This window comes from Balaenoptera musculus, chromosome 2 (genome assembly GCF_009873245.2).
Source record: "Balaenoptera musculus isolate JJ_BM4_2016_0621 chromosome 2, mBalMus1.pri.v3, whole genome shotgun sequence".
Classification (NCBI taxonomy): domain Eukaryota; kingdom Metazoa; phylum Chordata; class Mammalia; order Artiodactyla; family Balaenopteridae; genus Balaenoptera; species Balaenoptera musculus.
In genome coordinates, this window is record NC_045786.1 from 70434706 (window position 1) to 70460254 (window position 25549).

At 37.4% G+C, this 25549-nt stretch overlaps 1 protein-coding gene across 3 annotated transcripts in view; it reads left to right on the forward strand.

Annotated features, from left to right (window-relative positions):
- Positions 1-25549, forward strand: part of HERC1 (HECT and RLD domain containing E3 ubiquitin protein ligase family member 1) — a 215380-nt gene that overhangs the window by 147287 nt on the left and 42544 nt on the right. For 2 of the 3 annotated variants that reach the window (XM_036841279.1, XM_036841282.1), the window contains 18 exons: positions 2043-2159; positions 5025-5256; positions 6574-6698; positions 7706-7926; positions 8892-9160; positions 9928-9980; positions 10668-10868; positions 11645-11819; positions 15085-15355; positions 15495-15708; positions 16886-17091; positions 17885-18012; positions 18731-18858; positions 19691-19891; positions 21780-21910; positions 22743-22942; positions 23346-23451; positions 25045-25191. In XM_036841279.1, coding sequence (XP_036697174.1) covers positions 2043-2159; positions 5025-5256; positions 6574-6698; positions 7706-7926; positions 8892-9160; positions 9928-9980; positions 10668-10868; positions 11645-11819; positions 15085-15355; positions 15495-15708; positions 16886-17091; positions 17885-18012; positions 18731-18858; positions 19691-19891; positions 21780-21910; positions 22743-22942; positions 23346-23451; positions 25045-25191 — 3125 coding nt within the window. The remainder of the gene's footprint in view (positions 1-2042; positions 2160-5024; positions 5257-6573; positions 6699-7705; positions 7927-8891; positions 9161-9927; positions 9981-10667; positions 10869-11644; positions 11820-15084; positions 15356-15494; positions 15709-16885; positions 17092-17884; positions 18013-18730; positions 18859-19690; positions 19892-21779; positions 21911-22742; positions 22943-23345; positions 23452-25044; positions 25192-25549) is intronic. The other variant, XM_036841283.1, reaches the window with a different exon arrangement.

Consider the following 25549-nt stretch of genomic DNA (forward strand, 5'->3'; position numbering starts at 1 on the left):
AATTCTAGCCACTTTTGAACTCTCTACTCTGTCTCCGCCATTCAGAGAGACCACTGAGTTTGGCTTGAATTTACCCTCCCTGACCTGCAGTTTGGGAAATTCTTTCCAGGCAATAAGCTAAGGCAGTTGTACACCTTGCCTCATTTGATTCCCTTCTCTCAGGGATCACCGTCCTGCACTACCTATTGTCCAATATCTGCAGACTGTTGTTTGATAATTTTTGTCTGTTTTTTTAGTTGTTTAAGGTGAGGGTAGATCTAGTCTCTGTTACTCTACCATGGCAAGAAGGAGAAGTCCATCAGATATATCAGGGCTATCACCACTGTAGCAGTAATGACATTTTTTTAAGCAAAAATGAGCGTTATAGTCTTCCCTCCCTCCATCCTTCCCTCTTTCCTTATTAATTCAATTTGAAAGCCATTAAGTGGGGCCAAGCTAGGGAGGCATTCATGCCAGCAGAGTATGGGAGGTGCGTGGCATGGTAGTCCAGAGTGGGTTGTCAGAGCCAGATTGGGGTGAAAAAAAACACCTCGTGTGTGTGGGGAGTGGCCTTGTATAAGGTTTTGGAGTCCAAGTGGGGCAAAGAAGTGTCCGTATGGCCTGGCACTAGGTGTCAGAACCATACAGGGTGAAGAGGGCCTCCACTAGCAGCTGTCCACTGAGAGGGCCTTGGGGCAGTGATGCTTCAGTAGCAATACACACACCTAGTACCAAGATCCTATCTTTTAAATACCATTCTCTACTAGAAGGAACCTTGATCTTCTGAGAGAGAAATGGCTGATTTCAGGTCTCAGTATGAGATGAGCCTAGAATAGCTTGTGCCATAAAGTGACAGAGTACTCAGAGAATGATGGGCACAGGCTTGAAGGATATAGAAATCAGAGTGAAGGGGCATCCACTGGCCAAATCTGGGAGATTTGGGGCATAAAAATAAATAATAATTACAGTAACAGATAATAACTCATGAATGCAATGAGAATCCGTAACCCTACACTGATGGAGAAAGGAGAAGCTTTGCTTTAGAGTGGAATACCAACTGATGAATCTGAAAGCAATGATAGACTTAAAAAAACCCATCATTTGTCAACCATCGTAATGATAATTAATTCAGCCAATAAGCATAAATGGATGCAGAATGAAACTGATGAAGAATGAGATATTTACCTATTTTCATAGTGTTTTCCCACAAATACTTATTAATTACAAAGAAAAGAAAAAAGAGTACCTTTACAGTGGAGAAACCTGGCAGATACCAGCTTAACTCAAGTGATCAAAGTTAACATCATCAGTAATGGGACAACATGAAATCATGAACCATCTAATAGAATGCAGTAAGAAGAAGGCAACATCAGTTTTGTGCTACTCCTGCCAAAATGCACAACCTGAATCTAATCATGAGGAAACGGCAGACATCAGATTGAGGGACTTTCTACCCTATAACTGGCCTGGAATCTTCAAAGTATCAAAGTGAAGGAGACTGAAGAGAGATGAAAACTAAATGTAAAGATGATCCTGGATTGGATCCTTTGCTGTAAAGAACATTATCAGGACTTTCCTTGAAACTAGAATGGAATCTGGATTAGATGATAACTGTTGATTTCCTGACTTTGCTAGTTGCGTTGTGGTTATACAGGAGAACGTTGTTATTTGTAAGAGTAATATATTAGTGTATTCAGGGAGGATGGAGCATTATGTCTGCTACTTACTCTCCAGTGGTTCGGGGGTAAAAGAATTTTTTGTACTATTCTTACAAATTTTTGTAAAGCTTGAAATTTTTTGTAAGTAGGAAACTATTTTTAAAAAGGAAAACATTAAACATTTTTTTCAGCAGGTTTGTTTCATAATAGCGAGTTTATCTTTAAGAAAAGCCTTAAAAAGCTATATCAAATTTAATCACATTTAGTTATTAGAGAATTCTTAGTAGAGTAACATTTCATTATATTTGGATACTATTAAGAAAATTGGGAATTATGGTTACTGTAAGAATACTTTTTACTCATGGCATATAGTGATATTTAGGACTTCTCTTTCTTTTGTCTCAGCCTTGTCAGACCCAAGCAGTAGACTTTCAACTTCTCCTCCTCCTCCAGCAATTGCAGTACCCTTGCTGGAAATGGGGTTCTCTCTCCGGCAGATTGCGAAAGCCATGGAAGCCACAGGTAGTATAATTTTTTTTTAATGTTTTTTTAATTGGAGTATAATTGCTTTACAATGTTGTGTTAGTTTCTGCTGTACAGTGAAGTGAATCAGCTATATGTATACATATATCCCCTCCCTGCTGGACCTCCCCCCTCTCCCCATCCCACCCATCTAGGTCATCACGGAGCACCGAGCTGAGCTCCCTGTGCTGTACAGCAGGTTCTCACTAGCTATCTATTTTACACATGGTAGTGTATTTATGTCAAACCTAATCTCCCAGTTCATCTCACCCTCCTCTTACCCCTGTGTCCACATGTCCGTTCTCTACGTCTGTGTTTCTATTCCTGCCCTGCAAACAGGTTCATCTGTACCATTTTTCTAGATTCCACATATATGCATTAATATTTGATATTTGTTTTTCTCTTTTTGACTTACTTCACTCTGTATGACAGACTCTAGGTCCATCCACATCTCTACCAGTGACCTTTTTTTTTTAACATCTTTATTGGAGTATAATTGCTTTACAATGGTGTGTTATTTTCTGCTTTATAACCAAGTGAATCAGTTATACATATACATATGTTCCCATATCTCTTCCCTCTTGCATCTCCCTCCCTCCCACCGTCCCTATCCCACCCTCATTTCTTTTCATGGCTGAGTAATATTCCTTTATATATATGTACCACATCTTCTTATCCATTCCTCTGTCAGTGGACATTTAGGTTGCTTCCATGTCCTGGCTATTGTAAATAGTGCTGCAGTGAACATTGGGATACATGTGTCTTTTTTTTTTTTTTTTTAAAACTAGGACTCTGATTTTATTTTATTTTTTTATTTTTATTTTTTTTTAAATTCACCAGTTTGTTGTTTTTTTTTAATTAATTTATTTATTTATGGCTGTGTTGGGTCTTCGTTTCTGTGCGAGAGCTTTCTCTAGTTGCAGCAAGCGGGGGCCACTCTTCATCGCGGTGCGCGGGCCTCTCACTATCGCGGCCTCTCCCGCTGCGGAGTACAGGCTCCAGACGCGCAGGCTCAGTAGTTGTGGCTCACGGGCCTAGTTGCTCCGCGGCATGTGGGATCTTCCCGGACCAGGGCTCGAACCCGTGTCCCCTGCATTGGCAGGCAGATTCTCAACCACTGCGCCACCAGGGAAGCCCCATGTGTCTTTTTGAATTATGGTTTTCTCAGGGTATATGCCCAGTAGTGGGATTGCTGGATCATATGGTAATTCTATTTTTAGTTTTTTAAGGAACCTCCATACTGTTCTCCATAGTGGCTGTATCAATTTACATTCCCACCAACAGTGCAGGAGGGTTCCCTTTTCTCCACACCCTCTCCAGCATTTATTGTTTGTAGACTTTTTGATGATGGCCATTCTGACTGGTGTGAGGTGATACCTCACTGTAGTTTTGATTTGCATTTCTCTAATGATTAGTGATGTTGAGCATCTTTTCATGTGCCTCTTGGCCATCTGTATGTCTTCTTTGGTGAAATGTCTACTTAGGTCTTCCACCCTCTTTTTGATTGGGTTGTTTGTTTTTTTGATGTTGAGCTGCACGAGCTGTTTGTATACTTTGGAGATTAATCCTTTGTCCGTTGCTTTATTTGCAAATATTTTCTCCCAGTGTGTGGGCTGTCTTTTCATCTTGTTTATGGTTTCCTTTGCTGTGCAAAAGCTTTTAAGGTTCATTAGGTCCCATTTGCTTACTTTTGTTTTCATTTTCATTACTCTAGGAGGTGGGTCATAAAAGATCTTGATGTGATTTATGTCAAAGAATGTTTTTCCTATGTTTTCCTCTAAGAGTTTTATCGTGTCCGGTCCTACATTTAGGTCTTTAATCCATTTTGAGTTTATTTTTGTGTGTGGTGTTAGGGAGTGTTCTAATTTCATTCTTTTACAGGTAGTTGTCCAGTTTTCCCAGCACCATTTACTGAAGAGGCTGTCTTTTCTCCAATATTTATTCTTGCCTCCTTTATCATAGATTAGGTGACCACAGGTGCATGGGTTTATCTCTGGGCTTTCTATCCTGTACCGTTGATCTACATTTCTGTTTTTGTGCCAGTACCTTGCTGTCTTGATTACTGTAGCTTTGTAGTTGGGGAGCCTGATTCCTCCAGCTCCGTTTTCTTTCTCAAGATTGCTTTGGCTATTCGGGGTATTTTGTGTTTCCATACAAGTTGTAAAATTTTTTGTTCTAGTTGTGTGAAAAATGCCATTGGTAATTTGATAGGGATTGCATTGAACCTGTAGATTGCTTCGGGTAGAATAGTCATTTTCACAATACTGATTCTTGCAATCCAGGAGCATGGTATATCTCTCCATCTGTTTGTGTCATCTTTGATTTCTTTCATCAGTGTTTTATAGTTTTCTGAGTACAAGTCTTTTGCCTCCTTAGGTAGGTTTATTCCTAGTTATTTTATTCTTTTTGCTGTGATGGTAAATGGGATTGTTTCCTTAATTTCTCTTTCTGATCTTTCATTGTTAGTGTATAGGAATGCAAGAGATTTCTGTGCATTAATTTTGTGTCTTGCAACCTTACCAAATTCATTGATTAGTTCTAGTAGTTTTCTGGTGGCGTCTTTAGGATTTTCTATGTATAGTATCATGTCATCTGCAAACAGTGACAGTTTTACTTCTTTTCCAATTTGTATTCCTTTTATTTCTTTTTCTTACTATAACTTTTTATGTATCATTATATGCGGTTATGAGAAGCACCATCTTTATTAAAGGCAGTATGTTTTTTAAGAGGCCATAAAGGTTGGTAAGATTTTTAACACAAGATTCAATTACAGTGGCAACATAGCAGGCAGTCTTAAACTGATAGCATGAATAACTAATTATTTTGCCCAAAGTCAGTATTAGACCTTTTTTTCCCCCTGTTCAGGTGCTCGAGGAGAGGCTGATGCCCAGAACATCACTGTCCTTGCCATGTGGATGATAGAGCACCCTGGGCATGAGGATGAGGAGGAGCCCCAGTCAGGCAGCACAGCCGACTCAAGGCACGGAGCCGCAGTTGTAGGCAGTGGTGGGAAGTCAAATGATCCCTGCTATTTGCAGTCACCTGGAGACATACCATCAGCTGATGCTGCTGAAATGGAGGAAGGCTTTAGTGAAAGGTGAAATTCCAATTTCCATATTTCTGTTCCATGTGTTATAAATGGTACCCCAAGAACCCCGTTATATCCCTTCATAGAGGCTTCTAACGGTAGATAAGGTTGATAACTAGAGAGAGATGAAAAGGTGGACATTTCAGTTACAAGCTTATGTTTCTGTGAAGCACCCTTAACAGAATGACATGACACGTTTTTTTTTGTTTTTTGTTTTTTTTTAAACATCTTTATTGAAGTATAATTGCCTTACAATGGTGTGTTAGCTTCTGCTTTATAACAAAGTGAATCAGTTATACATATACAGTATGTTCCCATTTCTCTTCCCTCTTGCATCTCCCTCCCTCCCACCCTCCCCATCCCACCCATCTAGGTGGTCACAAAGCACCGAGCTGATCTCCCTGTGCTATGCGGCTGCTTCCCACTAGCTATCTATTTTACATTTGGTAGTGTATATATGTCCATGACACTCTCTTACCCTGGACATGACACGTTTTGACTTGAATGATGTTTTTATGAAAATAAGGAAATAATTTTAATATAAAGTTGCTGAAAAGAAGAAACTAAAAATTAAAATAAGTTTATTCTGAAATAAACATGTTGATAAAATAATTTTATCTTATATAAGAGATATAAACTAGAATGTTCACTTTAATATAAATTGATTTAAAGTAATGCATTCAATAGAAAGGGACTTTTAAATCTTTTCTGTCTCTTAATATGGGTTTATATTTTCATTTCTTCTTTAGTTTTTAATATCCAGTACAATACACCCCTTTTTAAAGTTGTGAAATGAATTCTCTGATAATGCCTAGCCTAAAAAGAAATGTAATAAAATATTCTATAATTCTTTCTAAAATCCTCCCTCTTCAGCACTTCTTATGACTTTAAATCTTCGTTTCATTTTAGCTCATGAAGTTATATGGGGGGCTTGTGTCTTATATTAATATGCAGACTTTTTCTGACAAGCTCAGTGAATATTTTCATAACTTATTTTGAAATATCTGTTTTTCCAAGGCAAGGATTCCCAATTGTTTCAATTTTTAAGTATTTAATCCTTTAGGATTTAGTTAAGGCCATTGACCTCATTTGAATTTAAACTTGCATTAAGCGTAATTTCATTGTTGGTGTATTTCAAAACCAGATAAAATTATTGCTCAGGGCAGTATGACATATTTATAAGCCAGACACAAAAGATATGTTTCAAACCATATTTTGTTCTCGATAATATTTGGAGGAAAAAGTACTACAAGCAAGCTTGCACCTGTGCTTTCTGTTCATGATTATTTTTAAAAATGTGTGTTGCTTTCAAACTTGCTCTTTTAGCCCTGATAATCTGGATCATGTAGAGAATGCAGCTTCTGGAAGTGGACCACCCGCTAGGGGTCGCTCAGCAGTTACAAGAAGGCACAAGTTTGATTTAGCTGCTCGAACATTGCTAGCAAGAGCAGGTAAGTATATGTTTCACATCCTTCTCTTGGTGAAAGTATTATATAGTTTGTTTATATTTTAAAGTAAATGTAAAAGCAACATTAAAGAAGATGTAAACTAATGATACTAAGTATTCAGTACCTCCACATTAAAAGAGCAACTATTTGCATATTACTTTCTATGCATTTATATAATTTTACATAATTTAAATCACAGCATACATTCATAGATTTATTTTTAAGTTCCCTCTGGGTGCAGAAGGCTATACTGGTCACTTGTAAATATTGAGAAATTTCATAAATGCTCTCTCTGCCCTCAAAATACTTATAATTTAAGAAGTGAAGATGCATGTTTAAGACATCACTGGTGAGAAGGAGCTAGAAAGAGCACTGTTCCAAAGTAGGCACTGGCTTTTCTGATGTACTTTGTGAATTTTAGGGCTTCACTACTAGGTAAGGCCCAGATAAGCAGAAATATATTTTTTCATTACCTTAGTAAATATTTTTAAGATTATGTTCTGGGCATGTAAAATTTAAATTATAGGGAATATATTTTCCAAACTAAAATCTAGAATATGTCATTTGTCAAAACAGAGTTTAATCTTTGAACTATTCAAACGTAAATAATGATTCAGTAATTTATGGGAACAGAAAAATTGAGACTGTCCTAGAACATATAGGATGTGTATTTAACATATAATGAAAGCGACTGACAAAAAAAAAGAAAACTAAAAGGATAATAACAGCCCATATTTATTGAATGTTCTATATAACAGACATTATGAAATATTTTACACAGATTATCTTATTTAAACCTGTCAGCAGCTCTGCAAGGTATGAATACTATTATCCCCATTTCACGGAAGAGGAAACACATATGTTAGGTAAAGTTTTATGTTTATGGTTTGGAATCCAATAAGTCAGCTGAGGTAGGCTCTCACCTGCATTGTATGGCAGTCAAGAACTGGCAAAATATTCAGAATTATTTTATACGTGCAAATAAAATGCCTTTCTTGTTTTGTTCTGAGCGGGGTTATACCGCTCTGTGCAGGCCCATAGGAATCAAAGTCGGAGAGAAGGAATATCTTTGCAACAAGACCCAGGGGCATTGTATGACTTTAATTTAGATGAGGAATTGGAAATTGATCTTGATGATGAAGCGATGGAAGCTATGTTTGGACAAGACCTGACCAGTGACAACGATATTCTGGGAATGTGGATCCCAGAGGTACTGGATTGGCCTACCTGGGTGTGTGTGACTGCAGCGGGGGCTGCTCTGACTTACTTTCCTGCCCTCCTGTTCATACAGCTTACTAATAACAGCATTTCCTAGAGTTGTAACACTCTGAAAAGTCTGACATCTCATCCTAAAGTTTGGGGCTTTAACACTTGAGGTTACTTTGATACCTACAAACTAGTAAGAAAAAGTCTCTCTTGTTGCTTTCTCTGTGCGATTTTATTGCTTCTCTCCCCAGACTAGATGAATAGAGCCATGCTGTGATAATCTGATTTCTGATATCAAAGGTAGATAACAAAATAGGCATCAGGTCCCAGTCAGCTCTGCTGGGTGTTTAACATGGCTACTGTGCTTACCTTGCTATCTGAATGCATGCTCTTCTTCTTTATAGGTTCTATTTAATCACTGTAATGCCTCACTCTAGGAACCAGTGCCACCTAGATCTTGTAAATGCCTCCATCCAAGGGCAGGGTACATGATGGGTTTGTATGTTTACATTGTTTAGCATTACACTTTTTGTAGCAGGGAAACTGAGAAGTTCACAGGTATAAGTTCTGTAGGAAAGAGCATATACCATATTATGTTAATAAGATAAATAAATCCAAATGACTTCTCAGAAATTCAGAAAATAGATATGCATGTTATGATCAGATGAAAGTAGTTTTCATTGGAGGGATTTTAAATCATTTGAGATGGGGCAGATTGTCATTTTTATTAATAACTTTTTTCTCAGTAGGATAGTCAGTTACTTTTATTGTCACTTATTAGTGTGAGGAAGGGGCAAAGAACACCTTCAGACTGTGTGATCTGGATTTTGATTTGAAAGAACTTTGTTATATAGCCTTGATGAACATCTTGCAAATATTCCAGCATATGTAAACAAAGTTGTTAATTTTAACATAATAAATGATCTGTTTACCTCTTCTTAATTTTATGTTAACTTGACTAATAATTTGATATGAAATTATTTTGTGCAGCATGTTTGTGAGTCTGAAGACAGGGAAGAAGTGGTGGTATGTGAACTGTGTGAGTGCAGTGTCGTCAGCTTCAATCAGCACATGAAGAGAAATCACCCAGGCTGTGGGCGCAGTGCAAACCGCCAGGGCTATCGCAGCAACGGCTCCTATGTGGATGGCTGGTTCGGTGGTGAATGTGGGAGTGGAAATCCATACTACCTGCTATGTGGCAGCTGCAGGGAAAAGTACTTAGCCCTGAAGACCAAATCCAAGGCAACAAGTTCTGAAAGGTACCTTGAAATTGGATAGATATCCGTACCCTCTGATTGAAGTATATAAAGTATCTCTCTTTAAGACATGGGAATTGTAGCTTTTTTAATGTGAGGAGTAACCTTTAACCTTTCCTTTATAAAGTCCTATGATTGCTGAACTGGGGACAAGGATGAGGGAGGTGGAAGAATTCAAGTTCCTGCCAGAGGTGGGAGCCTGTAGTCTGGGAACAGTGGTATGGCCTCAGGTCCTTCACTGGAGTTTGACTGGGTTAACCTTTAATTTGTTGTCATGTTGTGAGTGGGACCCTTGCTTTAACCTTCAGGAGGCTAATGTTCAATTTTTTTCTTTGGTGTTTCTCACCATATTTTTGACATCTTAAGGTCTTTTTTCTTGATGAAAAATATAGACTGTTTAGATTAAATGAGCTTCCATGAAAATATTACTTCTTTATACCCTTGAATAGCAACTATTTGCTATTGAGTAGGGTTTTTGCCCTTATTGTCAACTATTAAAGTCTTTAAGGCGTTCTGGAATAGGTTTTGATTAAAAGACTTATGTAGGTAACCTAGAAACCTCCCCAGTATTTTGGTAAAATAGTCATTGATTTTGTAAACACTTATTACATACCAATAGTTTTTATTACATTAGCCCATAACATGAAACACACTTTTTAATTTTGTGTTGCTTTATTAATGACTTTTTTAAATGTCCTAATGACATAATTTGCACTTTGGGGCACTAACTGTTTTATATAAAAACACAATGTTCTTCGTGTTTGGTGCAGGTACAAGGGACAAGCTCCAGATCTAATTGGCAAGCAGGACAGTGTGTATGAAGGTAGTTGTTTTGAGAGCTTCTTTATTTCACATGTATTTTTGTATGTACCTTCTGCTTAACATCTGTTACTAAAACTTACCTTCATGTGTTTGTTTGTATTTACATACATGTTAACTTAAACTTCCCCCCAAAAGTTCAAGATAGTTTGGTAGCAACAGCCCTAGTTTTAAAAGCCAAAGTCAAAAAAGACCTGGGTCCTAATACTAGTTTTGCCACAGAATGTTAATTTCTGGTGGCATACATATTTTTGCAAAGTAGGGAAAGTATGTAGTACATTTTGAATTTCCATCCTAATTGAGGAAAGTAAAAGATAAGAAATTGAGCATCAGTTTATCTGGAGCATTCATTTATTTGAAGTAACTCATTTCCTAATGATTATGGACAGGATCAAGAACTTTTTGTTGGCCCCATAACAATATTTTTTATTAGTTGAAACCTACATTACCAACTGTAACATGTGCTTTTGGTTTAAATGGATTTGACTGCTCTGCCTCCCTTTCCCTTAGTCTCACTATAACTCGGGAGTGCAGTTTGGTTGGGTCACCAGGAGATGGTGCTGTAGTTCATTTTGTAGGCGCTCGGCTTTCAGTTCATCTGCATTTTAGACATATCTCACCATAACCATTGCCAGCAGAGTTATTTCATGTTTATATTCACATACCATACACTTCTTTATTTAAATTCCAGAAGACTGGGACATGTTGGACGTTGATGAAGAGGAAAAGCTAACAGGTGAAGAAGAGTTTGAATTACTCGCTGGACCACTTGGTTTAAACGACCGCCGCATTGTACCAGAACCAGTTCAGTTCCCTGACAGTGATCCATTGGGAGCATCAGTAGCAATGGTAACAGCAACCAACAGTATGGAAGAGACTCTGATGCAAATAGGTAAACTTGAAATGCTGACTGGCATGGATTTTATAGAGTCTATATTAATTTGCTTCTTAGAAAGGTAAATAATAATAATAATAAGGTAAAGGTTAATAATAATAAGGGTTCAACATTTCCTATCCCATCAAGTATCTTTAGCCAGTTATTCTAATGTTTTGAAGGTATAGTATAATATTAAGTTTTTGATATTTTCTTTTTATAAAATATTGAAGTGATAAAAAGAAAATTTATAAAATATAGGGGTTTTTTTTGTTTGTTTGTTTTAAACTTTGTGTTAAGACAAACCTGGAAATGAATAAAAACTATTTTGCGGTATTTTTTGTTTGTTTGTTTTTGTTTTTTGTTTTTTGTTTTTTTTTTTGCGGTATTTTTAAATTTTGGTGCGAGGGTATGGTAACTTTTTGCTGTATGGAATACTAAATAAAGAATTGGGGCAGTACTGGTGACTCAGTCCTTTATGTGTACTCAAAGCATATTTTAAAAACTATATCTTTCCTATATTTGTTAATATCAGTAGAAGTGATACATGAGCAAAAATAAATAAAACCAAAAAAATTTAAGAATCATGTTTTTCCTATAATAGATTATTGACTTAGAAATGTCCATTTCTCCCAAGCAATTTTCTGTATAACAAAGTTCCAGATGAGCAAAACACATTGATTTGCTTTATTTCCTGGTAGCCTAGAACCTAGGTAGAATGGAAAATTTTTCAGTAGTCTGGCTATTTTTTTTCTTACCTTCTTATAAACTAAGCAAAATGTTATTTTTTTCAGGTTGCCATGGCTCTGTAGAAAAGAGTTCCTCCGGGAGAATAACATTAGGTGAACAGGCAGCTGCCTTAGCAAACCCTCATGACCGGGTGGTGGCTTTAAGGAGAGTGACTGCTGCTGCTCAGGTTCTTCTGGCCAGAACCATGGTCATGAGAGCTCTGTCTCTTCTCTCAGTCAGGTAAGTGTTATTCTGTATCAAAAGATGTTAAGTTAGCTTCTAGTATGTATTAGACGGGAGTCTGGTATGGTTTGGGAGGATAGAAGTTTTAGAAACTTGATAGCTGTTGAATGAAAGAAGTTAGACATAGTCATCATTATTATTCATTCATTCAGTCAGTCAGTCAGTCATTCAGTTAATGCTTAGCTCTTTTTAGGTAGAAAATATTGCCGTTATAGTAACTGAGTAAACTGAAAATTTTATTTTTTTATCTGAAATGGGAAACCAAGGCTGTTGATCCATTTGGTGTAGGGTAAAAATAAAAGGTCGAGTGAGTTTTTCTGCAGAGTTTACCAACTGTGTAGCTAAGTCAGCCTGTATATTCCATCGTGGAGACTCTTGCTATGCTCATACTGTGGAGCATAATGTTAAAAAAGGGAAGAGAGCCAAGAATACCTAAAAGACATTCATTTAGGAAATGATTAAGTAGGGGTATTTAACAGTAAATCAATGAAGACAGAAGGACCCTGAAAGAAAAACTCAAAGTTTAGATGAGGACTTCCCTGGTGGCGCAGTGGTTAAGAATCCTCCTGCCAATGCAGGGGACACGGGTTCGAGGCCTGGTCTGGGAAGATCCCACATGCCGCGGAGCAACTAAGCCTGTGAGCCACAACTACTGAGCCTGCATGCCGCAACTGCTGAAGCCCATGCACCTAGAGCCCGTGCTCCGCAACACGAGAAGCCACCGCAATGAGAAGCCCGTGCACCACAACGAAGAGTAGCCCCCACTTGCTGCAACTAGAGAAAGCCTGAGCGCCACAACGAAGACCCAACACAGCCAAAAATAAACAAACAAATTTTAAAAAAAAAAAGGATATTTAAAAAAAAATTTAGATGAGACTGTATGGGGTTGGCTCAAGAATAGACAGTTCGGACTGTGGAAAATGAAGTTCAGAAATTGACTCACACGTGTAGATAAACATTTGATTTAATGACAGTGCTTACATTACAGAGCAATAAGGAAAGGGTGGTCTTTTCCGTAACTTGGGCTAGGTCAGATGGTTTATTCACTTAAGGGGAAAAAAATGAGTCTTGGCCCCAACCTCAAACTATATAAAGCAAGTATTTCCAAGTGGCTCTTAGGTCTGAATGTGAAACGTAAATGAATAAAGTTTCTATAACAGAGGAAGATTTTATTCTTGATCTTGGAACAACCAGAGATTTCTTAAGCAAGTCACAAAAGACATTCACTTTAAGGAAAACAATTGATAAATTGGACTACATTAAAAAAGAACTTTTGTTTAGCAAGTCATTTAGGAAGTAAAAAGGCAAAAAGTTAAAGAAAAAAAAACCACTGAATGGGAGATGATCTTAGCAATGCATATAACCAACAAAATATGTAAAGAATTCTTATAAACCAGTAAGAGAAAGACAGACAACCCAAAAGATAAATGGACATAATAACAAAAGAGGCTCTCAAAATGGCCAATAAACATGAACAATGAGATGTTCAGTCATGTTAGTCTTCAGAGAAATGAAAATGAAAACCCCATGAGATACTACTACACACCCATCAGAATGGCTAAAATTTAAAAGATTGGGGAGAAAAAAGTGATCATGATGGTGTGGAACACCTAGAACTCTCATACACTGTTGGTGAGAAAATAAATTGGGACAGTTACTTTGGAAGACTCTTTGATAGTACCAACTAAAGGTGAATATTAGCATACTCTATGACCCAGAAAAACACTTCTGGGTATATATCCAACAGAAATGCTTACATACGTGCACCCAAAGACATAAGCAAGAACATTTATAGCAGTACTATTCATAATAGCCCCATGCTCTCATCTGTATGGATAAATGAATTGTGCTTAACTTCATTTATATGGACATATCTTTTTTTATTGTGCTTCACTTTATTGTGCTTTGCAGATATTACATTTTTTTTTTTTACGAATTGAAGGTTTGTGGCAACCCTGTGTTGAGCAAGTCTATTGGCACCATTTTTCCAACATTTGCTCACTTCATGTCTCTATGTCACATTTTAGTAATTCTTGCAATATTTCAAGCTTTTCCATTATTATTATATTTGTCATGGTGATCTGTGATCAGTGATCTTTGATGTTACTATTACAAAAAGATTTCTGAAGGCTCAGATGATGGTTAACATTATTTTTAAATTAAGGTATGTACATTGTTCTTTTTTTTGAAATAAGTTAATTAATTAATTTATTTTTGGCTGCGTTGGGTCTTCATTGGCTGCGTGCGGGCTTTCTCTAGTTGCGACGAGCTGGGGCTACTCTTCGTTGCGGTGCGCGAGCTTCTCCTTGCGGTGGCTTCTCGTTGCGGAGCATGGACTATAGGCTTGCGAGCTTCGGTAGTTGTGGCACGTGGGCTCAGTAGTTGTGACTCGCGGGCTCTAGAGCACAAGCTCAGTAGTTGTGGCGCAGGGGCTTAGTTGCTCCACGGCTTGTGGGATCTTCCCGGACCAGAGCTCAAATCCGTGTCCCCTGCATTGGCAGGTGGATTCTTAACCACTGCACCACCAGGGAAGTCCCTGTACATTGTTCTTTTAGGCTTAATGCTGTTGCACACTTAACAGATTACAGTGTAGTGTAAACATGACTTTTTTATGCACTGGGAAACCAAAAATATTTGTGTGACTTTCCTTATTGCCATATTCATTTTACTGTGTTGGTCTGGAACTGAACCCGAACATCTCCACAGTATGCCTCTGTGTCAATGAAAATGAATAACTGCTGCTGTAATACAACAACATGGATGAATCTTACAAGCATAATGCTGAGTAAATGCAGCCAGACAGAAGAGAATACATACTTTATTATTTATATGAAGTTCAGATACAGGCATAACTGGTTTATGGCCTTAAAAAGTTGGAATAACAGTTACTTTTGAGGGCCTAGAGACTGAGAAGGGCCCAAGCAGTCTTCTGGGGTATTGGTAATGTTCTGTTCCTTGATCTGGAAGATGGTTACATAGGTTTGTTCAGTTTGTGAAAATTCATGATTTGTGAACATTTCTGTAAGTTATACTTTGATAATTCAGGTATACTTAAGTATGTCAATATTTATTAAAATAAAGTTTCAATAACAGTTTCCAGCTTACATAATATTTTTGGACATCTCTAAGGACATGTATGACTAGTGATAGTGCAGCTTGCCTTTTATTTTGGTTGTTGGTGCTATGGATGATATGTGGGGCTCGAGATGGTCCCTTAAATTTATTTTCTTTATGCATCTAAAGTGTTTTCCTTTCCTGGCAGTGGTTCCAGTTGTAGCCTGGCTGCTGGTCTTGAATCTCTGGGGCTTACAGATATCCGAACGTTGGTTCGATTAATGTGCTTGGCTGCAGCAGGGAGAGCTGGCCTCTCCACCAGCCCTTCCGCCATGGCAAGCACTTCAGAACGCTCACGAGGTGGGCACAGCAAGGCCAACAAGCCCATTTCTTGCCTGGCCTATCTGAGCACAGCAGTGGGATGTCTAGCATCAAACACTCCTAGTGCTGCAAAACTCCTGGTGCAGTTGTGTACACAGGTAGGATAGTTTTCAGTGCTTTTCTAATTGCATTGCTTATTTCCAGCCAATTCTTAAAGAACCTTTTGAGATAAAATCTTCTTTTTGTTCCAAAATTATATGTAAAAATTAAACCTGTTTGTTCTGATTGCCTCTTCAGAACTTGATTTCTGCTGCAACAGGGGTAAATCTAACCACGGTCGATGATCCAATTCAGCGAAAGTTTCTACCTAGCTTTCTCCGAGGAATTGCTGAAGAGAATAAGCTTGTAACCTCCCCAAATTTTGTTGTAACTCAGGCCCTTGTGGCATTACTAGCAGACAAAGGGGCCAAACTAAGACCTAATTATGATAAGTCAGAAGTTGAAAAGAAAGGTAAGTTTCATACGATTTAAATATACAGTCTTCTAATCAATTTGATGTGTTTTTAAAAATATGTTTTTGCATTGTTGTATGTGATGAATTACATAACATCATGTATACTTATTAAGTTAGATCATAGGAAAAGGGCATGGATACTTTTTCATTGTGCTTGGAAACAAATATTAGAAAATGTACCAAATTAGTCTTGGTTTGATTAGATTATTTTATTAGATTATGGTTTGGGTCACCATAGATAATAATCCTGGTAGGCTTCCTGAATATAATTTATATAAAGTAGTGCTATTTTTTTCTTTGTCTTAAGATGATACAATTTGAAGGGACTACTTAAACATAGTATTTACCCTTCTCTTCATCAGGACCATTTGGCCAAGAGAGATGGGCTTTTGGATCTATCAATGCATTCCCTTGACTGGCTATTAAGATCACTTCTTTTTTTTAAATTTACTTATTTTTCATTTATTTATTTTTGGCTGGACCAGATCTTTGTTGCTACGCAGACTTTCTCTAGTTGCTGCGCAGACTTTCTCTAGTTGCTGCACGCGGGGGCTACTCTTCGTTGCGGTGCACGGGCTTCTCATTGCGGTGGCTTCTCTTGTTGTGGAGCACGGGCTCTAGGTGCACGGCCTTCAGTAGCTGTGGCTCGCAGGCTCTAGAGCGCAAGCTCAGTAGTTGTGGCACATGGACTTAGTTGCTCCATGGCATGTGGGATCTTCCCGGACCAGGGCTTGAACCCATGTCCCCTGCATTGGCAGGCGGATTCTTAACCACTGCGCCACCAGGGAAGTCCCTAAGATCACTTTTGAGCAGCAAAAGCCAAACTCTTATTCTTCAGGGCATGCTCCCTCTGCCCTGGCCTTAAAATGATTTCTGCTGCATTCTCAGTCGGTGTATCCTTAGAGCAAAGACTATTGATTAGTGTATATAAATGTACATTTGCAGTGAATCAGATTTAATATAGAATTTGATGTGAGATAAATGCTTTATACCTTGTATGCATATCTTAGTGAAATGATTGCTTGAAAAAGTGCTAATTCTTAAAAGATAGTTTAACCCATTTTTGTTTGTTCACCACCACCAGCTCTCACCTGGGCATCATTTCATTGTTTTGTTTAAGCAGGTTTAACTGCCCAATTGTATGCCCATCCTTCCTATGATCCTTCTGCTGTAGGCCCTCTGGAGCTGGCTAACGCCCTGGCAGCCTGCTGCCTCTCCTCCAGGCTATCCTCACAGCATAGGCAATGGGCTGCGCAACAGCTTGTGCGCACTCTTGCTGCACATGACCGTGACAACCAAACTACTCCACAAACACTCGCTGATATGGGAGGAGATCTCAGAAAATGCTCCTTTATCAAGTTGGAGGCTCATCAAAACAGAGTATGTATTTTGACCCCCAAGTGTGTCGATCACCTTACGTAAGATAAAATAGTTTCTCCTCTTCTCCAAGAGCTTGAAGTTCAGATCATGGGTGTGTGTATGTGTGTCTCTCTCTTTCTCTCTCTCTCTCTTACATACACACACACACACACACACACACACACACAAGCTAAATTATCAGTCATTTGTCTGGTAGTTACCAACTCTCCTTTCTCTACATGTGTATGTTGTATACTATATGACATAATATTATACAAATGGGAAAGTCAGATGGGGGATGAGAAGAAAACCAAAGGAATAGCCTCACAAAAGATGAGGGTTTATACATGCAAGAAAAGAAGCAATTGGTCTCCCTGTTTTAATGTAACCCACTGGGCTCCTGAGCAGTGACAAGGGCAGTTTAGGAAATGAAGACTGACCTCTATTTTACCAATTTAAAAATCATTTCTTAGTCTGTGTAATTAGTTTTATAGAACATGCTGAATATTTCTATTTTATTGAATTAAATAAATGTTTTTTAATTAAATAAGCATGTTTAGTAAAGATTGTGAACAGGTCTAAGATAACTCAAATGAGTTTGGGCATAGTACTTTAAAGCTATACTTCAAATAGTTGTATATTTACAAGCCAGTTAGAAAAGAATGAGACCATGCATTTTGTTTTATAACATGGATACTTTTCTTTTACAATTTCATGGTAGATTTTTCTTTTAATTTGATAGAACTCTTTCAAATTATAGAATCATTTGAATTAAAACTTGCTCAAATATTGCTGGACTTTTTATCTTTTCTAGGTAATGACTTGTGTTTGGTGTAATAAAAAAGGACTCTTGGCTACAAGTGGCAATGATGGCACCATCCGGGTGTGGAATGTCACCAAGAAGCAGTATTCACTGCAACAGACCTGTGTGTTCAACAGATTGTGAGTACTGACATTAGTTCTCTTGGGTAACATTTAAAAATAAGAGAATCCTGAACATGCTTCATCTTGGTTGTGTTAGTGTACTCAAATTGTCACTAAAATTTTTTACAAGTTTTTCTTTTAGAACAGTCTCCAGTGTTTTTTTTTTCTAATTTGCAAGATAGTAATTTAGAAAATAAAAATACTAACTGTCAATATCTGTCAACTTACTTAAAATTAAATCAAGGTCTACTATGCCAGCATTATAAGTGTTCAATTCTATAAAACAGTAGGCTAATTTTCTATCATTCTTCAAGGATTATTTAGGAATTAGGGTAATGATATTTTTTCTGTAGCACAGTGTAGCATCTTTTATATTTTTATAGCTAACTATAAAACTTCCCTAGCTATTAGGCAAACAAGAGTCAGTGTGCTCTGAGTAATAACCATGTGTATAACCCATATGGAATCAGAATATTTTTGTTGACAAATTATGTACTACATTAAATGATGAATTGTCTAAGTATTACTCTTTTGTAATTCTACATTTTTCACATTATGACAAACACTAGCAATTATGTGATTGTCAAATACTGCTAGCCAGGCTTTTGAAATGTAAAAGCTTTTGATCTGCCTTTATGTACTATAGTCTATATAAAACCCTTATTTTAAGGTTTAGGATTTAGTTTACTTTGTGATGATGGGGATTAGAATTCCATACATATCTGTTATATTCTAGGGAAGGTGATGCTGAGGAAAGCCTGGGATCACCTAGTGATCCAAGTTTCTCACCTGTTTCCTGGAGTATCAGTGGCAAATATCTAGCTGGGGCTTTGGAAAAGATGGTGAATATCTGGCAAGTTAATGGTAAGAGTCACATAAATACTAGTAAACTACTGAAGCTACTTTTTTAAAAAAAGCCTTTCTCTTAGCCTTCTAAGTCCAAACATTGGCTTCCCTTCACCTTGAATCTCACAATCTATTCATCAACTGTGAAAATCTATGCATAGTATGCTTTAAATTAAAGAGAAAGTGTTCATTTCCTGACTCTTCCTTCTAGGAGTTTCAATTAACCTGGTAGTTGTAAACTAAAAATTCTTTCTATGTACCACTCAGCATTCAGAGTAGGATTTGAAGAGAAGTAGCAATCACTGCATTTTTAGCTATGTATTCTTTTGAATCACCTGAAATATTTCTATTAATTTTATCTGTTTCACAGGGACAAACTCTTGTTGATTTTTAATAATACCTCTCTGGAAAGTAAAAATTATTATTGTAATCTTGGGCTTACCAGCATTTTTGTTTGCTTTTGCATGTTTGGGTAATAGCTGTTCTATTTCATATATTTGAAGGAACAGCTAGCCTTAACTATAGGTAAATTTTGTATGTTAATTTGGTTTTCAGTAATTATTAGGAAAGGACTTAAGTGTTTGACATTTGTATATTGATTATTTTCCTTTATTCTTTCTCCTATAAAGCTATCATTTTTGTCCTATTAATAGTTACAGAAAAGCTATGAATTTGATAATCATATGTAGTATATAAATGAAGGATCTTGCCTTGCAGTCTTATTCATTAGTAGGCTATTATGAAATTGGGGACTGCTTTGAGTATATTAAATTAAATAGTACGTATTTTTGTTCTTGCTATTGTTTTTAAGAATTAAGTGACAACTAGTTAACATTTTCTCCCTCTTTAGGAGGAAAAGGGTTAGTAGATATTCAGCCTCACTGGGTCTCTGCCCTGGCTTGGCCAGAAGAGGGTCCATCCTCAGCCTGGTCAGGAGAATCTCCAGAATTATTGTTGGTGGGACGGATGGATGGTTCTCTAGGACTGATTGAAGTTGTTGATGTATCCACCATGCACCGTCGAGAATTGGAGCATTGCTATCGAAAGGATGGTAAGTGACTGGAATTGTGTCTGGTTGAGAAAGTGTTCCCCGCAATCAAATAGATTTACTTTTTTGGCACATGCTGAGTAAATATTACTTTTGGTTTTGTTTTCTAAATTGTTCAGTTGGTATTTCATTTTAGTTAGTTACTAAGTTGAAAGATATTTCTTTGTCAACCCCTACCACACATCACTGCCAAAATAAGATCTAAATTAGTCATTTATCCTTTGTGCAAGTGTCTGAACACTTCTAGTGGGCTCTAGGTCTCTCTAGAAAGTTAAGAATGTCCAAGAGGAAAAAAGATAATAATCATTGATAGAGATGAAATTGTTTAACAAATGAGTAAAATTAAGGAAATGGGGGAAGGAGGAGAAGGGGAGGGAAGTTCCTGATTTAAGAAGTCATAGTAGGAAGCGTACTTTTACTTATTTTCTCACTATCTTCCTTTTGGATGGCTAGGCATCTTACTAGATAGTTTTTGTTAGATGTTTTGGGGGAGTAGGATGTCTTGAAGATCCCAGCCACAGCTTATATGGTGTGCTTTTAACAGACTAGAACAGGTTTTTGTTTTTTAGGTTTTTTAAATTTATTTTTATTTTGTTGTTGTTGTTGTTGAGAATTGTTCATTTATTTTTTTCATTGATGAGCTTCAGAACCATGTTGTCCAGTGAGGTTTCACAGCCATGCAGTTTTGAGGCCTGGAGGACAGCACGCTTGCTTCTCAGATGTCTGAGTGGAAAGCTCGCCCTCTCTTCTCTTCTCTCTCAGCATGAAGGGTGCACCGCCCAGTTAGCAATCCCTGTCCTCCCTTGACAGCCCGCAGCTCCTTTTTATTCACAGAGTAATGCTAATGTCATTACTCTCAGTTTCTGTCTTCTTCGAATACTGGGGATCCTCCAGAAACATGTCATCTCCATCACTACAAGTCAATATTCATTTGCTTTCTTCAAGGTCCATAGCCCCGGTCTGATAGTATTGTAGGGTCTCCTGCAGAGGCAGGGGGTGGCTGTGGCTCATTGTGGGGACAAAGACACGGGTGGCAGCAGCTCTGGGGAGTATGCACTGGCCTGAGCCCTCCTGGTGGCTGCCATTTTCTTACCCAGTTTTTTTTTAAATAGATAATACCATCATAGGGTTCAAAAAATTTTAAGCTTAAAAAGGTATACAGTAGGGAATTCCCTGGCGGTCCAGTGGTTAGGACTCTGCGCTTCCACTGCAAGGTGCACGGGTTTGATCCCTCGTCAGGGAACTAAGATCCCACATGCCGCATGGTGCAGCAAAAAAATAAATAAATAAAAAGGCATACAGTAAAAAGTCTTTCTCACATCTGCTCAGCTCCCATGTCCCCATTCTCCTCCCACAGATACTTTTTTTTACTTCTTTTGTAGCCTTCCGGTGTTACATATACTTAAAGAAACAAGTATGAATGTAGATTGTTAGAATATAACATGTTTGATAGAATATGGAAACACACTGAATAGGCAATATTAAGCAAAAGAAGGGACAGGAAATTTTTCTTCTAAGAGTTGGATTATTTCATTTCTCAGTTTCATGGTAGATTCTGGTCTAAAAGGAAAGAACCTTATACAATGACTTAAAATCAGCAAGGGAATTCAGTTTTTGTCTCTGTTTTTCAATAACCACTTCAGAAGAATGAAAGATTAAAAATGAGGTACTCCTCGTCACTTACAAATAACACTTTTAAAGTGGGTTACATGGAATCCCTGCTGTAAGCTTACATTTTGTCTAAATGTGTTAAAGAGATGTTTGTAAACTTACTTGCAGTGGTTGTAGAGGTATATATTTGTTGCAAAGTCTCTGTCTTTTAAGGGAGACAATGACAAGTAAGTCTCTCTTATTTTCTTTTTAAAATTTTTATTTTGTTTTATCATGTTAGTGTCTGTAACTTGCATTGCTTGGTTCAGTGAAGACAGACCATTTGCAGTGGGATATTTTGACGGAAAATTGTTATTGGGAACAAAGGAACCGCTTGAGAAAGGAGGCATTGTTCTAATTGATGCACATAAGGTAAAGCATCTTTACCTGATGGTTGCTTTTTCTTGTTTTATACTTTAGTATTGCTTGATACTAGTTTCTCAAAGAACTTTTTTTTATCAGTCACTTATGATTTAATATTCTGTTGTTATACAAAGTCTTTGGACCATGTATATAAATGGAAAAGTCTATGTAAGAAAGCCATTGAGCTAAGAAAGAGGTAAAACCAAAACAGTGAAATAGGAATACCCTTGGAACACCCCCTGTCAGAGTACCTCCCACTAATGCTAGACATTCCATCTATGAAGAATGATTCCTTTACCTTAAACAGAGGTTGCCAGTTCAGATGCTTATGGGGCCATCTAGGCAAGTAACATAAATGCATGAAGCCAGGAGCTGGAAGGTGTGAAGGAGGGTAAAAAAAACGAAGTCAGAAGAACCCAATGATGACAACCATATAAACACAAGACATGTCCCAGATTCTCATAGTATTAGCTATTTTTGGTGTAAGAGATGCTTTCTTTTAAAAGTCTCTTCTTTTTCATATTTTAATGATCAGTAGTCCATAAAAATAACTTTAAAAATGGTGATGAAAAATAACATATCCCTTCTGAATCAGAATTTCATAATTCATTCATCCAGCTAACATTTATTAAGCTTTGACTGCAGCAAATATATATAGTGCAGACTATATTAAAGGGTGAATTGGTCTAGTGATTGGAAATAATATGCCAGTATCTGATTTGCATAAAATGTTGATTTCAAAATAATTGAGTGATAGAAGTATAGGTCATAAATTATTAAGTTTAAAGTATTTGTGAAGGAAGCATTACTATGATTTTTTTTCTACCTCTACCATTTTAAGGACACCCTTACTAGTATGAAGTGGGACCCAACAGGTCATATTCTTATGACATGTGCCAAAGAAGAAAATGTGAAACTCTGGGGGCCTATTGCAGGATGCTGGCGCTGTCTACATTCACTCTGCCATCCATCTATTGTAAATGGCATTGCTTGGTGCAGCCTTCCAGGGAAAGGATCCAAGTTGCATTTACTGATGGCCAGGTATGTTGTAAATTTGTGTGTGTGTGTCTCTTAATTTTTATATTAGTATAGACTGTTACTTGCATTAAGTGTGGCTTCTCAATCATCTTAAACAGTTTACTGCCAGTTACTATTCTTATAATGTGTAATACCATAAGATCACCTTAGAGAAATAAAGAAGTTTTCCAATGTGAAGCTTGGGATATGTAATCCAAAGATAATGCCATCTCCTTAACCGTGTGTGATACTGTTAGAATATAGATCCTACTTGTATTTCTTGTGAAAGATTATAGCATAACTACTACAAATAAATTTTAAAAATATACTGTAGTAGTTCTATCAGGTCTTAATTGATTGCTCTTTGAAAATATTTTTACTTCTGCTTATTGACATGTTTTGGTTTTATGTGATCACATTTTTTAAGTGGCTGTCAGAGTGGCTTAGTATGTGTTTGGCGTATTCCACAAGATACCACACAGACCAGTGTGACTAGTTCAGAAGGATGGTGGGACCAGGAATCAAATTGCCAGGTAAATATTCTGGTGTTTTTCAAGACTTTATTTGAAACCACAGATAGTATATGTTATCAAGTAATACTCCTACTTGGTATCTCAAATGTCAAGAGCCATTAGGGAAATGTGAATAATTGTCATACTTTGTGTGCTCTCTGAATTAGCCTAATTTTTTATAAGTCAGAGATACCATAATTGCTTGTTAAGGTGAGATGTTCAATAAATATGGAGTGGTGATCGTTTATGGTATATAATCAACACTACCAATAGGTGAGTCCTAAGTTAAAGTTTTTGGTACAGTGAAGCAGGAACACCATGGGAGCACTCCTATTCAAAGTATCTCTTACTGATACCAGAATTCCACCTATGAAGAACCATTCCTTTACCTTAAACAGAGGTTAAAAATTTACAGTAGACAGGGAATTCCCTGGCAGTCCAGTGGTTAGGACTCAGTGCTTTCACTGCCATGGCCCTGGGTTCAATCCCTGGTCGAGGAACTAAGATCCTGCAAGATGTGTGGCATGGCCAAAAAAAAAATTATGGTAGACACTCACAGAGCCATCTAGGTAAGGAACATAAGTTCATTCACAAGGCTGTGGAGAAGGTAAAACACACACACACACACACACACACACACACACACACAAAGGAGTGCACATGCTTCATACAAAGGGCCTAGCTGCCCCAGAGGACATTGCCACCCTCCAGAAATGAGAGCCTATTGCTACCAGATTGTCAAATTTTTTTTTTGGTGGAAACCAAAAATTCAGTGTTTTAAGTAAAATCTCCCAATATTAAACATTGGCATCTGACTTGAAATTCTTTAAAACCCTGGTTGGCCAGTTGAATTGTATCCCTGAGTTGCCAATTTGCAACCTCTGTTGCTTTCTCTTTTGTTCATGATACAAATACATTATGTCATTTTTGGGTAAATGAGTATATCTGGTATTATGCTCTCTCATAACTAAAAGGAAGAGGGAGCTTAAAGGCAGGGAGAAAGGGGTGAGGAGGGAGGAGTAGATAGCTCACTAATGGGAGGAAAATATCACAGAAGCAGAGGTAGGAGCACTAGAGATAAATCTGATTTGCTCTCTGTGCTAAAGAGTAGCCCTTTGGACAGGCCTACCTATCTCATTCCTAAAACCTGCAGAGCAAACATGAGATTAGGTACCATGGGACAGACAGACCCATAAGCCAACAGAAAGAGGAACTTGTTTGTATAGCACCAGCATGTGCAATTCACAAATGTTAGAGGCTAGAAGTGAAAATTACATGAAGTGAAATTTAAAAATTAAAACACTCATTAAAAAGTAGAAGTTAGAATTTTCCTATCTCTGAGGGATAATTGGAACTTAAATGTAGTCATTTCTTCCAGTTTGAAGAGTAGAGAACTAGCTTAGAAGTGTATCAAAAAAGATGAAACAGCATTAGCAAAGGAGAACCAGGTTGATATCTTATTTTCTCTGTCAGGCTAGTCCTTATGAGAGAGTTGTCCTTCCCTCCTCCCCAATTTTATACTGAAATATAAAATTTCCAAGAATGAATTGTAAATCTTGAATCTATAAATTGTTTTATTTTTCAATGTTTGTTAAAAATAAAAATGAATTACAGGATGGATATAGGAAATCAGTCGGAGCCAAGTGTGTTTATCAATTGCGAGGACACATCACCCCTGTCCGGACCGTTGCCTTTAGTTCTGATGGGTTGGCCCTGGTGTCTGGTGGTTTAGGTGGCCTCATGAACATTTGGTCTTTAAGGGTAAGAGTATAGATGTTATTTTTATCTTAAGAAATGTTTTTATATTAACTTGTATGTGATAAAAGTTAACCCAACCGATCCTAGGAATATTTTGTGTAATAATATCTTGAATATTGAAGAAACCCCTTTCAGAATTCTCTGCCCTTTAATTTTTTTCTTTTTTTAATATCTTTATTGGAGTATAATTGCTTTACAATGGTGTGTTAGTTTCTGCTGTATAACAAAGTGAATCAGCTATACATACACTTGTATCCCCATATCCCCTCCCTCTTGCATCTCCCTCCCTCCCACCCTCCCTATCCCACCCTTCTAGCTGGTCACAAAGCACCGAGCTGAGCTCCCTGTGCTATGCAACTGC